Source organism: Cheilinus undulatus, linkage group 2 (genome assembly GCF_018320785.1).
Source record: "Cheilinus undulatus linkage group 2, ASM1832078v1, whole genome shotgun sequence".
Lineage (NCBI taxonomy): Eukaryota > Metazoa > Chordata > Actinopteri > Labriformes > Labridae > Cheilinus > Cheilinus undulatus.
In genome coordinates, this window is record NC_054866.1 from 5,917,599 (window position 1) to 5,935,382 (window position 17,784).

General features: G+C 40.5%; 1 protein-coding gene across 1 annotated transcript in view; it reads right to left on the reverse strand.

Annotated features, from left to right (window-relative positions):
- Positions 1–8,043: 8,043 nt before the first annotated feature.
- megf6 (multiple EGF like domains 6) overlaps positions 8,044–17,784 on the reverse strand; it is a 132,311-nt gene continuing 122,570 nt past the window's right edge. The window contains 6 exon segments of the mRNA XM_041806678.1: positions 8,044–8,802; positions 9,196–9,324; positions 9,464–9,592; positions 14,447–14,575; positions 14,712–14,840; positions 16,520–16,648. Coding sequence (XP_041662612.1) covers positions 8,747–8,802; positions 9,196–9,324; positions 9,464–9,592; positions 14,447–14,575; positions 14,712–14,840; positions 16,520–16,648 — 701 coding nt within the window. The 3' untranslated portion in view covers positions 8,044–8,746.

Sequence of the window (17,784 nt, forward strand, 5' to 3'; positions counted from 1 at the left end):
AGTAAAGTGATAGAATCTGTTTTGCGAAGACTGGCGCACGCTTAATTATGGTGAAAAAGTACCCATGATGAGATCTTAGCTTTTACGGGCTATTTCATCACCAGTTTCCTGCGCCCTTCTCTCTTTAGCTGAACCCTGATAAGAAGTGTGGTCTCACTGGTGGACCGGTTTTACTCTAAATGCACAAAAAGCGACTTTGTTTCTGTGTTTGCAGTAAAACTGAAGTGGTTTTCAGAGAGCTGAGATTATTTTAGGACAACAGCAGAATCAGCGCTTTTCTACAACAGTGTATAAAGGCCAATCTAAGCAACAAAATAAAGAGGGTCTTTTAATTTATGGTAAAAGAACTAGATTGTTTCAACCTCAAACAGCTGTAAATTTACCACAACCAAAATCAGACTTTTTTGGATTATGAATTGAAAATGGCCAATTGCATGGAACAAAATATTAACAGATAAAGCTGTTTTCCTTGCACAAGTCCTGCAGCTGAGAGTTTAATCAAATTGTTCTTTGAACTGAAACAGTGATAGAGAGTGTGCGCTGACCAATGTCACTCTCAGTGTGCAACACGACTGCTGGCAAAACATTTTGAAACACTGCTGTCTGCCTATGGAGAACAGAGGAAACTGGAAGGGAAACCGACTAATATCCACTCTAATTAGGGATATTTGGACTCAACAGAAACCCATACTTTGTAATAAAGCCACTCTGGACAGCTGGCATTGATATGTGGTCATAAATTCAGTTTCCACATATTTTATGGACCTTATTTCCTGATCACAAACAGAGCCAGACTATCAGGTCGTTTTCACACCTGAAGACCGACCAAGAAGAAAAGAAAGCTTAGAAGAAGATGGAACCGGAAATCCATCAGCCTTTATTTCCACCTAAACAATGAAAAAACACAGAATTTACACTGTCTCTGTGTTTCTGCAATTGCATTTGGGCATTACGAGCAGCTAGGAAGGTGGTGAGCTGTCCAGCATGTTCTATACACGAGACGGTTAAATCAGCACGTCTAAGATGTGTTGCTATAGCTACTAGGTGGGGGAAAAAATGGTTACAGCATAGTATCGCAATATTTTGTCTGGTGATATATCATATCGTCTCGTCTTGTCCACCAAGCATCCTTTTTTTTTTCAAATTAATTGCTCATATAAACAAAAGTATACGATAATGGAAAAATAAAATCAATTGTTTGACCAGTGAGGTCGCTAGAGGTGACGGTCATAGAGCAGGAGAAAGTACAACAAATATGGCAGCACTAGGGGAAGGACAGTAGGAATGTAAGCAGGGCATGAATAAGATGGACACGACACATGACGATTGCAATAAGAGCTAGATAAAAATAAAATACTGCAGGAATATGACAAGACTAATGCTACATCAGCTAAAAAACTGAAAAAAATGTATAGGTCACAATATATCGCAATATATGGTATCACAATACTCACTGTATGCAAAATGTTGAAAATCGCAATAATATCGAAATCATGATCCAAGTAACGTGATAATGTCGTATCATGGGGCAACTAATGATTCCCACCCCTAATGGCTACACAGGCGCCAAGCAAGGTACCGACATGTATTTGAACGCATTAAATCACGTATTTAAATCCGTACTCCATTACGCTTTATGCCACTTCCCCCCTACACTGTAAACCTGGATTTTGTTTCTAATTAAACTTTTTAGCAATCATTATTTATTCTTTAATGTTTTGTATAAAAAAACATTGACATTACTAATCCCCATGATACGATTCATAGTCCCCCCGTAGCAAAGCCAATACCTCCCTGTGTCTCCACCCCACCAGGAGGGAGTAATCCGGATCATTGACTGGATCCAGAAATGTTTTTAAAGGATTCTTCACTATTGGGAGATAGGGCTAATGGTGGAGGTCTGTGATCTCTGAGTGCTTTTCTAGTTTCATATATTTTTACGTAAGTTAAACTGAGCATTGTTATTTCATACAACTTGGACTTCATTTATGTGAACTAATGATTTTTAGTAAAGACTACTAATATACACTTACTATGCCTACTGCATAAAATTAAGGTTCTATGTTAGTACAACTTAACCTCTTTAGTATCAGCTTGTGTAAAAACTAAAGTGGTATAAGGCAAACGGTTTACTCGTGCTTATTAGTAATGTCAACTAATTTGGGTTTTGTTCATACGATGCTTTGGATCCATTCTTTCTTAGTATTCAGTGATGCATTTGCTTCTTTTTATTTTAGCTAATCTGTACAAAGCTCTGCGGTTTTTAAACCTGTTTGTAAAAACTTGGGGTGTATTTCAAAATGAGATCAGCAAACCCAGCTGTCCTACTTACAGTAATGCAGCTCCATTTCAACACTGGCGTTTTCATCCTGACCAGGGGCAGAGCCATTGGTGGCCAGGGCTCACCAGGGGGGCCTGCAGTGATGGCCAGTTTCAGCTTAAAACAGCTGATCGCTGCTTTCTCCCTACTTACTTCTGTCACCAGTCTGAATTTTCTGCCACTCATCAGCTGGAATGTCGAGACTCACGCCGTGACGTCACATAGATCCCCTCTATAAGGACACCGTTGGGATTTTGGCCCAGAATCATCACATTATCATCTGAACTCATAAGAGATGTTTCTATGAACTGGGGCTAATTGAACCACTGATTTCAGTTTGGTTTCTTATAAACTTACAGCTTTTCAATGTTGGAAATGTATGACTTTATGAACAAGAACATTTTTGAGTTAAAAAGTCAAATTTAACATTTTAAACTAATATTTGTAAAGAAAAAATTGATTTTTTTTATGACTTTATAATCTAAAAAATGTGTACTTTTTCCTCATAAAATTCAATGTTTTCCCCCCAAAAATGAACAGATCCTCCTTTCTTTTTCATATTGTTAGACTGGCTCTAATATGCTGTTGTACCTTTTCTTTTGAGTCTTGTGTGCTCTGAATCCATTAAGAACAAGATCTTTTGGCTTGCATCTTCGTGGCAGCCCTGTCTGCTATGGCTTATGCCATTTAGTATGAGCGGTCGATGCAGCGGTGCGGCGGCCACCCAGAGCTCTGGGGATGGATGGCCTCTCTGGGCCTGTTTGACTGGAAACAGGTGCATGTCATCTGAAGATGAAGGCCCGGCCGATAAACATTATTGGAGAACATCTGCTACTTGTCACAACACAGGGCGAGCAGGAGCGGCTCCCCCATCCATCAGCTGCACTGGAGAGTGGGTGTGGGAGGGTGCTCTGCTGGGACCGCTCACCCATCACTCACCCCAGGGATGCTGGATGGGTGGTGGGGGGTGCTCGGTTCAGGTACCTGCCTGCCTCTGCCAGGACAGCGGCCTTTGGCCGATAAACGAGGAAATGCTCCAACGCACTTGAATAATGCTGCAGAGACACACACTAGGGCTGGCTGACATGGAGCAGTGATAATATCTAGTTTTTAGCTGAATGGAGACTAACAACATGCATCATAAAAAATTAGAATATAATAAAATGGTTCATTTTTACATGTAATTTAATCTAAAAGTGAAACTTCTGTGCTCTAGATTCATCACACAAAGTGAAATATTTCAAGACTGTTTTAAACCTGATGATTTTGACTCACAATTTACAAAAATCAAAAATGCATCATCTTAAGTTATGAGAATATTGTTCTACAATATATATTCTAATATTCTTTTCAGTTATTTCACCTCTGAAAAGCTTCCTCAGCCTTAATCCTCTAACTCTGATTCAATCACAGGGAAGACTGCGGACTCAGTCAACTTCCAAGCCCTTTAACTCCAACTCTGTTCCTCCTACACACCTCATTTTGGCTTTGGAAAGTAGACAAGTTATTAAGCTAATTATGCTGGATTCACTTTTGATGCCATCTTTTACAAAATTTCAATAACTGTTAAAGTTTGATGATGATTTTTGTCCTCAGACTTTTACAGTGTGTGTGTATGTGACAGAATGTTGGGACTCTCTTGGTGAGATCAAAGCAAATGTTTCCTTGAGAACAGCACGGCAACAACAGGCAGATCAAACATGATTGGTCCATCCTCTACCCGTTTCCTCTTGGTTGGTTCATCAAAAAATCCAAAGAAGGAAGTTTTAAGAGCACAGAAGAAGTTTATTACACACACATAAAGGTAGGGTGTTTTCACACCTGAAAGTCCAGACCAAGGTCTGTGTTTTTGTTACATTGTAAACATTTGGTTCGGTCTGTTTGGTCATTATCGCAAACAGACTAACAGACTTTACATGATGAACCTACGTGATGTCGTCATCAACTACGTGGTTTGTGTGTCTCTGTAGTTAACATTGATTGGTCAATTGGCCGGTGGGCGTCTGACGTCAATACATTGAATAATGCGAATCTTGAATGTTGTAAACAAACAGGAAAGGAGAAGAAAGTTTGCAATCCTGCGAGCCATTGCAACACCGACTCGGGAGAGAAGGTATGTGTTGTAAAACTCTTGAAAAGATGAGCTGTCAGTAGTGAGGTACAACTTTATCTACAATTTAATGAAATTTTCCGTGCTTGGACAATCCCATTCAACATAATAACGGACACTTCAACTCCTCGCGTAACGTAAAGGAGCTACCGTTAGCCCACCCTGTCCAGGCTGCTGTTTAATTTCGGTAGCATGAGATTGTTGTGGGTTTTTCCACGACTCATTTTGTTATGGTGATGGATTTCCTTTGCCGGTAGGCATAATTTCCTGTCATTGATACAAAGGTTTGAACCTTTCAAAATAATGCTTTCACACTGGGCATGAACCAGACCATGGTCCCGTTTGGTCCGGACCGAGACCACCTCTTTTGGTCGGACCAAGGTCTGGCTGTTTGGTCCGGGCCGCAGTCCAGGGGAGGTTTCACACCTTTCATTTTGGTTCGGACCAAACAGAAAAGTCTGAAAGTCCAGACCAAACGACGTTGGTGTGAAAGCCCCCTTAGAGTGGCAGTTCACCAGCTTCAGGAATTTTCATGTATCAGGTAAAGTGTGGGAAAAAAAAAATCAACTCAGAAAAACAGCCTGATTTTTAATGTGAATACTCTTCTGTAAGTTTGTCTACAATTTCGATCATTAAAACAATAAAATGCTCAATTTTGGGTGTCTAGGACTCCTATTTTTGTTGCTGTGGTGTCACTATCATTTGATCTTACTAATAATTACAATGCTTCTTAAAAAAATCAAGTAAAAGCAGTATTTCCCATTTAGACTAAATTTTTCACATTAGTTATCTATGATACACATTTCTTTTTCATAACCAGCATATTGATATGAAAGACACTGAACTTGACATTTCTTGTTGAAATTAAAACGTTCTATCTTGTTTGATATATTATCCAGCCCTAATACACACAAACACATACAGACCACCTTTCTCAGGTAGCTGCAACATACTGGTCCCCCCAACCGAACCTCCGCAGACACGCTAATGTGGAGCTCTGTCAGGAAGCAGGCGTGGCCTTAATGCTTGACCCTCTGGCTGATGAAAGACGCCTGGCTGTAGCCCATAGGTCTCCATGACAGCTGAAACCACTCTTACCCACACCATAACCGATGATCACTTTGACCTTTAGCTCATCGTCTTCACCATGTCTACTCGCCTAAATAAATCAAATGCTGCCATTTGATTGGCTGGGTGGATATTTGTGATAATGAGCAGCTGAACAGGTGTACCTAATGAAGTGGTCACAGGGTGTGTAGTCTCTTTCTATCAATTGTATGCCAGGAAGTAAAAACAGTAGGTTACTGGTAAAAATGTTAAGTGACACTGACCTGAGGTATTCTATGGCAGAATCAACTGGCTATGATCCCAACACTTTTAAAAAAGTGATTTTTCACACGGGCTAACTGATTTGCCTGGTGTGAGGGTGACTGAAATCTCGACCCATCCTGCAGACCTCCTCCTATACTTCTAGACAGATGGAGGGGGACATGAGTCTAGAAGGAAGCTAAGAGGCTAGCTGAGCCTCTTTAACCATTTTCTCCCTAATGTCATAAACATGCTTTTAATGAAAATGCTAGCATACTATAAAAGATGAAATTTGCGGGGTACTGGTTAAATTGAAATCACAACTGGGGGTCTACAGTGGCCTGCATGCAAAAGGCAAGTATGGAATTGTTTTATAAACTTTAAAGGATAACATCTTCAGAGGCAGAGGATGGAATTGTTGAATAACTTTAAAAGGTGACATCATCCAAGGCAGAGGATGAAATTGTTAAATAAACTTTAAAGGATGACATCATCAAAGACAGAGGATGAAATTGTTAAACTTTAAAGGATGACATCATCAAAGACAGAGGATGAAATTGTTAAACTTTAAAGGATGACATCATCAAAGACAGAGGATGAAATTGTTAAACTTTAAAGGATGACATCATCAAAGACAGAGGATGAAATTGTTAAACTTTAAAGGATGACATCATCAAAGGCAGAGGATGAAATTGTTGAATAAACTTTAAAGGATGACATCATCAAAGACAGAGCATGAAATTGTTAAATGAAATTTAAAGGATGACATCGTCAAAGACAGAGGATGAAATTATTAAATTAACTTTAAAGGATGACATCATCAAAGGCAGAGGATGAAATTGTTAAACTTTAAAGGATGACATCATTGAAGGCAGAGGATGAAATTGTTAAATTAACTTTAAAGGATGACATCATCAAAGACAGAGGATGAAATTATTAAATTAACTTTAAAGGATGACATCATCAAAGGCAGAGGATGAAATTGTTAAACTTTAAAGGATGACATCATTGAAGGCAGAGGATGAAATTGTTAAATAAACTTTAAAGGATGACATCATTTAAGACAGAGGATGAAATTGTTAAACTTTAAAGTATGACATCATCAAAGGCAGAGGATGAAATTGTTAAACTTTAAAGGATGACATCATCAAAGACAGAGGATGAAATTGTTAAACTTTAAAGGATGACATCATCAAAGACAGAGGATGAAATTGTTAAACTTTAAAGGATGACATCATCAAAAGCAGAGGATGAAATTTTTAAATAACTTTAAAGGGTGATGTCATCAGAGCAAGGTTTTTATATAACTAAAACTAACTAAATAACTTAAACTAAAATTCAAAAATTATTTTTGTTAACTGAAACTAAATAAAAACTAAGCTTGTGTATGTGTATGAGCCAAATTAATGATGTGTCATGCACAAACAAGCTGGTTCTAATTTGATAGCCAGTTCCTTTTCTTCAATTTTTGTGGTTATCTATTCCACATTTAAAAAGCCATACTGGTGTCACATAAAGTGCCATTTAGGAGCCAAAAGAATGGCTCTTATTATTGAGCTGAGCCAGTAATCAGATCTCTAAACATGCAAATTTCCCATCACAAGCGAGGCTGGACAGACATCAGCTGTGGTAAAAAGAAGCAAGTTCGGGGTTTACTGTCTGTCCATATGTGTGACCAGACTTCTTGTAAACTGCGTGTCATGTTACCTTATAATGTGGTACAAGATGCTAATTGATGCCAAACCAGTTTTGTTTGGAGCAATTTGAGTGTGGCTCTCAGGGGACAGTGGAGGGAGGTCAAGCATGCCTTAACACAGTCCAGGCAACTGGACCAACCATAAGAATATCCATAATGTCAATCCAACATTCATGGTAGCTCTGAAATTATCTAACACTGGGGGGAACATAATGTTAGAATTACATCAGAAGAAGTGCTGACTCCATGTTTGGATACTGGATCCCAGAGTTGGACTGAGCTCGCCCTCCTGCTGAATGATTTGCAGCTACAGAGTTCTACTTGGCTCTGGGCTGCAATAAAATGAACAAAAAATTTTAAGTTTCTGTAGTAGAACTGGCCAATTTATTGATTTTCAGTCTGGATCAAAGAAACGTGGTTGGTGTCAAGTGTTAACATTTAAAATGTGTTCCAAAGGCTGCCATATTAAGGTTAATTATAAGCTGCCATTATATAAAATACATTTGTAAATTAGGATGAACACAGCCCTTTTTATTGACATTCATTTCTTACATAGCTTTGTATAATGTGTTATAGCTGGTTTATTTAGGAAGATGTTGCTGGGTCGTATTTGACCAAGTGGCAAATATGGGACAAAAATATACAATTAGTTCACTTTTCCTATTCCAGCCCTAGTAACAGATGTGTAGCCGGATATATGGTTTTAAAAATAAACCCTAAACAATGCAAAGCAGTACTTGAAATCAATAAATAATTGTGATAGTCGTGATCTCAATGTTGATCAAAATAATCAGCCCTTATTTGTAGTGCAGAAGGCCACACAGCAGCTCTTCGGCTTTTGGGTTGATGTATGGAGTCATTATTGTTACAAAACAGAAAATTAGGAAGGAGGCAGTTCAGAGCACAAAGGCAGGTTTGAATGAAAAGTTTGATGAAAAATCTGAGACCAAAATCTGTAAGACATGCTCTCAAAAATGCACTAAAATGCACTGAGTTTTGCAACAGTAATGACTCCATTTGATTGATGGTTTGAAGCAGATGTGACGTTTCCTGGGCATCCCCCTTGATGCCGACTGCATCTATGGCCTTTATGGTCCTCTTAGGGATCCCGTGTATTAGGTCCATGTCCTGGGTGAAGATCTCCAACTCCAGGCTTGTTGATGGAGCTCCGGTCTCTGACAGCTGGGCTCCACTTCCACAAAAACATTGTATACCAAACATCACCTTTACAGAGATGATCTGAGTAAAAGCCCCACAGAGCAAAACCCCTGGCGTTTAAACGTCCAGTCCCCAGTCTGCACCTCGGCTCGGGTTATGTGGTTTTGCCGCCCGCTCTTCGTTTTCTCGAGGAGTTCAGCAAGCCGGCTGCTGATAAAGGAGAAGAAGAAAAAAAACAAGAAGACATCAGCACTATTTGAAAATCAAAAGCAAATGTTCTGGGGTTTCTGGAAGAGAAGTAACTGGTACGAAGTCTCCCGTGGGCTTGGCTTTGAGGAGGTAAAATGAAGACAGCCCGGCGGCCGGCGCCATGCTGGGTGCAGATTAAAATAACTGTCAGGAGACACGAGCGGCGATTGAGAGAGACAAGGTGACACACGGAGTGATGGGACTGAGCCCACTCCCTTCATGACACCGTATTTCACTAAAGCTGCTCCGTCTTTACGGCCCCTGACCCTGTGCAAGCGGTTTGGTGCATGTGAGACTGTTTGACTTCAGTGTGACAGCTCTGAAGAGTTTCTGAGAGTGGGAGCTCAGTTTTACCTTCACTGCAGGTGGTGCCCAACCAGGTGAGTGAGCACAGACATCGTCCGTTGATCCCGTCACAATGGGCCCCGTGGGAGCAGCGGCACTGCAGGGAGCAGTCAGGGCCGAAGTGGTCTCCTCCGCAGTCTGAGACAGAAAAACAGCATAGAGGGGAGGGATGGGTTAAAAAGGAAAATGTTTCTGCATGGGAGACTCACATGGATGATTTTAACTTCTATTTTTAATCGTCCTACTGAAAGCTTCACTCCCAGGAGGTGACATCTACCTTTTTCACATCTCTGTCCCGTCCTTCCTGGAGGACAGAGGCATCGCCCCGACGCCGGCTCACATGGGGCCTCACTGGCACAGTCACATGATTGTTCACAGCCCAATCCAAATCTACCAGCATCACACCCTGAAACAAAGACACACAGACACATGGATATATAGACTGCAGGTTTTAAGCTCAGTTTAAGGCCAAAGATTCATGATGAGATGAGTTAAAACTCACCACATTCTAAATACTTGTCAGATTACACTGCTGCTACTGAAGATGATCCAATTGACCAAAAATGTTACGAAAAACCTCTTTAATGTCAAGGTGAAAACAGACTCCTCCAAAGTAATGTCAATTAAATAATAAAAATATGTCATGTCATATAAGCGACTGCATAAATATTCACACCCGTTAAAGAAACTGACCTAATTTAACAGAGGTCCAGCCAATTGGTGCTAGCAGTTTCACAAATAGCACATGGGGATCACCTGAGTGCAGTCGGTGTGTCTCAAGTGGTTGTAGTGTAAAGACACCTGTATCTGGAAGGTCCAGTCAGTGGTTAATCAGTATTCCTGGCTACCATTACACAATGAAGACAAAAGAACACTCCGTGCAGCTCAGACAAAAAGAGAGTGGCAAAGAGAAAGCCACTGATGAAGACAACTCTGAATAAATCTGGACTAGAGTTCGCTAAAAGGCAGGTGGGAGACTCCATGGTCAAGTGGAAGAAAGGTCTTTGGTCTGATGAGACTAAAATGGTGCTTTTTGATCATCAGACAAGACGCCAAACACTGCACATTACCACAAAAACAACAACCCTACTGTGAAGTATGGCATTGGCAGCATCATGCTGTGGAGATGCTTCTCAGCAGTCGACCCTGGAAGGCTTGTAGAGGTAGAGGGTAAAAGGAAAGAAGTAAAATATATGAAAATCCTGGAGGACATTCTTATTCAGTCTGCAAGAGAATGGAGGACATTTATTTTTCAGCAAGACAATGAACAAAGCACACAGAGAAAGCACACAGAAATGGTTTAAAGACAACAAGATGAATGTTCTGGAGTGGCCAAGTCAAAGCCCAGATCTCAATCCAATGGAGAATGTGTGGCTGGACTTGAAAAGGGCTGTTCACAGCTGATCCCCATGACAGAGCTTGAGCAGTTTAGCAAAGAAGAATGGAGTAAAATTGCAGTATCCAGATGTGCTGAGACCTGTCCACACAGACTCAGTGCTGGGATTGCAGCCAAAAGTGACTCTATGAAATACTGACTTGAAGGAGGTGAATATTTATGCAGTCACATATTTCACATTATTATTCATGCCACATATAGGCAAGTATACTGACGAGAACACCCACGTTGCAGCCAGAAATGTTATTGTTGACAACATTATTAGAATAATTTTATGTAAATACACGCTCTAAATAATTCCACTACACTCATTTTAGTCCCCACTCTGTCAATAATCCCACTTTAGTATAGGAATAAGCTTTGTTCTGTCTTTCTGCTCTTCTATTGGATGAATACCAGATGTTTTTTTCTGTCTGCCTGATTCCATGTTAATGCAACATTAAGCAGCAAAAGTAGGCCGACAGGCCAAATGCAAGCATTTATAGTTAGGAAAACGGTTCAACACAAACTCACAAATGCATTCAGTGAACAGAAAATCAACACTCTCATGCAGACACATCTCCAGCTTGGTGTTTCTTTGGCTGCCTTACAGCTGCTCTTCATGCTCGCTCATGTCTCCTGCTGGGACTGAAGTGGCCATTTAGGCGCTCACGCTGCAGCTGAGAGCCCCGCGAGTGAGCAGGAGGGCACGAGGATGTAACAGGAATGCATTAAGCAGTCAGGAAACACCCGTCTCTCATCATATAACCAGCCTGCTTTCCTGCCCACCTACCTGCTCGCCTGTCTGTCGGGGAACGCTCACTCCAAATCCTTCATTCATGTATGCTCGTGTCTGCCTGCTGCAGCTGAACTCCAGCTGCCTGTTTATTCATGGGAGTGAAACAGTGTCTTCATGCTCATGCTTTACTGTGGGTATTCTAAAACCTATTAAAACTTGAAGGATTGGATCTGTTTTCTTTTTAAAACAGACTTTAATATGGTATTTTACACATCTCCCTCCTCTGGAAGCCCACAGATGTGGAGCTTTTATAGGAGTTAAAAAAAAACATGCTTAGGCCACCAGAAGATTTTGGTCTGTTTCTGTATCAAGGACTGACTCAACCTGATTCGTCTCCCATCAAACTCTGCTTTGGTACCAGGTTTTTGGTTTTCAGTTAAAGCGTATACTTAGACAGGACCTCCTCAGCACAGGCACAATCATCATGGAGCAGCTGAGTGAAACTGCTGTGGCGTCCAACACTAAAACATCAGAGGACATAGCAGCGACAGAGGACCTGGTTTTTGGTCTGCAGCTTTTTGTCACAACAAGTAGACCAGACCAGTTCTGTCCCAACAAACCAAATACTAACGAAACGACAGGCGAGTTAAAAAAGTATGACAGTACTTGAGCCACCTAAAATAACGTGGAAAAAAGCTGATCTGTTAATTTTCGAGTCGTGAATCTAGGAGAAAAAAGGGAGATTTTTAAGTTAAGAATTGTAAATCAACTCTCCTAAATCTATTTTTCCAGTTTAAAATACACAAATTAAGGTGAAAACTAAAAACGGCATTAATCTCTGAGAAAAAAAACCTCAGAATATTAAAATTTTAAGAAGTTATAAATTTATAACAAAAAATTTAATTTCCAAGGTTGAAAAGTCATAAATTTACAACAAAAAAGGCTCATAACTTTTGAGTTTAAAAAGTCAGAAATTTACAATGAAAAATCTCAAAACTTTCATGTTTCAATATTTGTGACTTTATGAAAAAAAAAAACAGTGAACAAATTAAACTTTTACATTTTCAATTATAAATGTCCTGAATGTAAAAAAAATGATACACTTCATAACTTCAGTGCTTAAAATTGTACATCTATGAGGAAAAAACCCACAAAACCTTAGAAATTAAAAAAGTTTGAGATTTATAAGAAAAAAAGGAAAATTTAAGGTTGAGTAGTTGAAAATGTACATCAAAACACTCTTAACTTCTGAGTTATAAAGTCCTTAATCTGCAATGAAAAAGTGAACTTCCAAGTTTCAGAGGTCACGAATATTTAAACTTTTGAGTTTAAAAAGTCATATCTACAAGAAAAACATATCTTTCCAGTTTAAAAAAGATGTAAATTCTAGAGAAAATAACAAAAAAATAATTTAAAGTCATAAATCTGTGGGGGGAAAAAAATCAAGTAATAATTCTTAATTCTGAGTTTAGAAAGTCATACATCTACAAAGAAAAAAACCACCAAGCTCTAAAAGTTGTATATTTTGTGAGAAAAAAATTTGAAAAAAATCTGGAAAAAAAAAAAAAAACACCTTGACATTTTTTGAGCCGAAAAGTATAACTTTACAGAGCAGATGGATTTGCCAGTCTGTCATCTGCCCATCTTGAAAAGCTCCAGTCTTTAGTGGGAACACAGTTCGAACCGATCAGCATCATTTGAGGTGAATGAGTTGGTAGTCATGGGTGGGGTTTAGTCGCACTGATGGCTGCCAGCTAGTGTGTGGCAATAAGTTTGTATGTAGCGACAGTTCCATCATTGCATCATATTTTATGAATTAAAGAGCATAGAACCACGATGAAAGCTTTTTAAGAGAAGATGTTTCTACCGGCCTGCTGCTGCATGAGTTTGTGAGAGTAGGAGGCGGTGTTGCAGTTTGGCTGCCAGGGATTCAGATGTAGCCACAGCGGCAGTTTTATCAGGTCTGACCACATTTCTCAACGAGAACAAGAGCAGAGAGCCACACCAAAAGTTTTACCAACAGAAAAGATGTTTCTGTTCTTCTCTAGACCTGCTTCAACATGGGTTTACAATTGTTACTACCACTGAAGGGATTTTGAGTAGACAGCAGCAGTTTTATCAGAACTGTGTCACATTTCTTAATGTGTACACAGTGTAAGCTTTCTTGGTGGAGAAAACATTTTTGCTTTTCTCCTGATTGGCCTCGTTTCATCCTCATCATGCTTCACCGTTTATGCACTACCACATACAGAACTTGTGATTTCATCCCGACATCACATTATCACTATTGTTCTGACTAAAGCCTGATTTATGTTTCTGCTTCGTGTCGATGGCGTAGCTACGCGTACCCCTCTGCGTAGACTCCGCTCAAAACGTCATTTCTCCATCCAGGCCCCTCAGTGGGCGACCCAGTGTGGTAAATTCACCTGTTCTCAGCCTCGACTCGTTTAGTGGTTGTACAGACCACCTCCGCAAGCGCAGGCACCTCCTGTTGCTTGCGCTTCAACATTTGCAACAAAAGAATTTGTTCGTTGATATCGATGAGCTCCGACTCCAAACACACCCGCTCCGCCTCGGTTGCCATAACTGGATTATAAACAAGGATTCGTGACACCTCTGAAACCACACACACATAGCCACACACCCCTAGCAACATGGCGGTTAATTTCAGAGCGACGCGTTCCCTCGACGCAGAACTTTGAATGGTCAATGACGGCGTCGCATCAAGGGCGTAGGTACGGTGTCGACGCGACGCAGAAGCATTAATCAGGCTTTACAAGAGACTGGAGCCATCCAACCACTGTTCTAGTTTGGTTGCTCTTAAATTTCCCGTTTATAATGTCAGAGATCTAAAGTGAGTAACTCTGGCACAACTTCACAACTTCCAAGGTGCATGTGGATGAAGAGAGTCTTAAAAAGAACGAAATCTCTGCCTGAAACTCTGTTGAAGGCTACATGCCGATACGTGCCAGTCTAATAAAGTTGTTCTTTAAACTACAAGTGTTGCTGGAGATTTCTGTTCCCATTTATAACGTCAAACATTTGTGACTTTAAAACTTAAAAAACTTGCTTTTTAATTTTTAGCATCCCTTTTTGGTAAAGTATTGATGACAAAAAAAACAGAGCTGTGATTTTCCTGTACTCACTTTTTTGGCATTCAGGGCCATGGTAGCCTGGTGGACACAAACATTGGCCTGTTTCATGGTCACATTTTTGTCCCACTTTGCATTCACACGTTTGGGCACATTTCACTCCAAAGAACCCAGAAGGACAACCTGGGGGAGGGAATGGAGTGAATGAATGAATGTAGGTTTTAAACCAAAGTCACGTTTAATGGAGGTTGATTTAACAACCAGAGAGTTAAGGAGACTGCTGATAATTGTACCACTGAGTATCACTCTGTTTGCTTACTGTGTTGACAGGAGTGGCCGTAATATCCAGCAGTGCAGCTGCAGGCGCCGGTGAAACGGTCACAGCTCCCGTTGTTGAGGCAGGGACAGTCGTGTGCACAGTCAGTCCCATATCTTCCCATTGGGCAGGCTGCAAACATACAAAAAACATGTTTCTATTTTTCATCAAGACTCTGCAGTAACATCTGTGTCTATAAGAGCCATGATTAAGAATGTATATCAGATTTTAATTAAAAAAAAAATTGGGTTGCTTAATGAGCCAATCACAGGAAGTCTGAGGAGAATGCTTGAGTAATAGGTAAGGAGGGTCACTAAATGATTTCAAGCCAGTCCTGGGACAATTTTTTAATTGGTCCTAGGATTGCACACTCACAATCAGAGCAGAGCCATGAATAATTCCGTGACTTCAGGGCTTTTATTCCTCATCATGCCAACACAAACTGTCATGTTTTCATGTATGGTAAAAAAAAAAAAAAAAAAAAGAAGAAGAAGAAAAAAGGGAGAGAAAAAAACCCTCTAAATTTTAATTCATTTAATTACATTTTTTTCCATTCTATTTCTCAAGTCCATCTAATTCCTTGACCATTTACTCCAGTTCCTTATAAATTCCTCTTCATGGTTTCTCATGCTAAAGGTGATTTCTTCCATTTCTTTAATGCCTTCCAATTGTTAATTTCCATGCATTAACTGATGGTGGTTTAATATCCATCCAGTGCCTTGTGATCTGCTTTAATGCCACTATGCATATTATTGTGTACAGGTACTTCTTTTACTATTCCTGGCGGAAGGATACCTAATATGATGTTGGTTGGTTGTAACTGTTTCTGTAGATGAAGAATATGTGAGGCTTTCTCCTGAATTGACCTCCAGAACCTTTTTAATACAGGGCATGAATAGAAAATATGTAGATGATTAGCTTCTTGATCCCCACAATCCCTCCAACAAGCAGAGTTACCTGATGGATGATTTGATGTGATTTTTGGTGTTATGAAAATCCTCATATTGATTTTCCAGGCAAACTCTTTCCAGTATTTGGAATGTGTTGTCTTAAAGGCTCTTTTACATACTTCTTCCCAGTCTTCTTCTGAAATTGTTACTGCCATTTCTGTTTCCCATTCCTCTCTGGTGTTATCTGCGTTTGTCTTTGTTCCTTGTAAGATCTTACATAGTTTTGAGGTTTTCTTATTTTTACTGTCTTTATTTTTGTTTATAAATTCTATTAACCCACACAGTCTCTGATTCTGTTCCACTCTCAGCTGTTTCATCAGGTAGTAACTATGAGGTATGTTGAATTTAGTCACTATGGACTCAAATGTAACAGTTGTATTATTTGCCATCATTTGTGATTAAACTTGCAATCCTTTAGATGCCCATTCTTCCAGAAGTTTGTCTGTGCTCTCTAAAAGTTAAATTCACTTGAGTTTTGCAACAAAAAAAACTCCATAGTTGGAGCCTTGGTGCCATGCAACTGAAATATAAGCATACATGACTTTAACCTCAGTCTGTTGGAGTTTTAAAGAGGAAATTTTATCAACAGTTGGTCTTGATTTCCTTTTTTGGGGTCATACTTGCCCATCAGATCATATAGCAGGGGTGCAAAAATCATTGGTTGGATGTTTTAAAAGTTTCATTTGCACACTAAAATGCCAACATTACAACTGGCTGGAAATGGCAGTGAACACCCAGTCTTACCTACAAATAAAGGGATGCCAGTATTCCTTGTTCTGTATTTTCTAGGACTGGTTTTCTTCTAATGAGGGTCCCGTGGATCATAGTGTATTTGTTCTGTGTCACTGAGTGAACTTGTACCTTCGTCACAGTGAGTTCCGGTCCAGCCCAGTCCACAGTGGCAGGACCCATCAACAGGGTCGCACTGACCCCCATTCTGACAGTTGCAGGTGTGTCTGCACTGCAGGCCATAGCGCCCCCTAGGACATGCTTCAAAAACACAAGAACCACATAAAGTTAAAATAAATACTGGTCCCTCTGTCCTACTCACATGAACAAATGTCTCACAGATATAGGACCAGCCTGTACATTAACATCCAGTTAGAAAGTCGACCTGTGGCTGACTATGGGAGTTAGATTGGACTGAGGTTGGTTTGTGTTCCCACCACAAATTAAAGCAGACGGTGGCCCATCTCTTCAAGTGGTCTCAGTCCAGTTGTTTGATCGAAACCAGAGTTTGGTGGTCAGCTGTCCCACCAACACCAATGAACCAAAACAACTCTGCTAATGAACTCAGGTTCATTTCAACCAAACAGGTTAGGTGTGACAGAACCCTTAAATGCAAACAAACTTATTAGAATGGATACAGGAGGAACAGTGCAGATTCCTTCCTAACCATGGGACAGTGGACCAGCTCTTCACCCTTGCGGGGCTCCTAAAGGGACCATGGGAGTTTGCTAATCCAGTCTACATATGTTCTGTGGGCTTAGAGAAGGCTTACAATCATGTCTGGCTCATGTGGGGGGTACTGCAGGAATTTCTAATCCCAGGGCTGCTGCCATCAGATCCTTGTATAACAGAGGGGAGAGTTGTGTTTGCATCCTAAACACAAAGTAGGACTGTTCCTGGTGCACATTGGTAGCCATCAGGGCTGCCCCTTAACTCCGATTCTGTTTGTGATTTTCATGGACAGGATCTCGAGGCAGAGCCAGGGGGAGGCGACTTTTTGGTTCAGGGACCTCGGGGTTCCATCTTTGTTGTTTGCAGATGATGTGGTTCTATTTGCTCCTTCAGACAGGGACCTCCAGCAGGCACTGGGTCAGTTTGTAGCTGAGTGCACAGCAGTCTGGGTGAGGGTCAGTACCTCCAAGTCTAAGGCCGTGGTTCTCTGCCGGAACACGGTATATTTCTCCCCTCAGGTGGGGAGTGAGTCTTTGCTTCAAGTGAAGGAGTTCAAGGATCCAGGGGTCTTGCTCACGGGTGAGAGAGGAATGAACCATAAGATTGGCTGGTGGATTGGTGCAGTATCTGCAGTGTTGCATGCGTTGTTCTGTACTATTGTGGTGAAGAGGGGGTTGAGCCGAAAGGCAGAGCTCTCACTTTTGGTTGATCTTCCTTCCAACCCT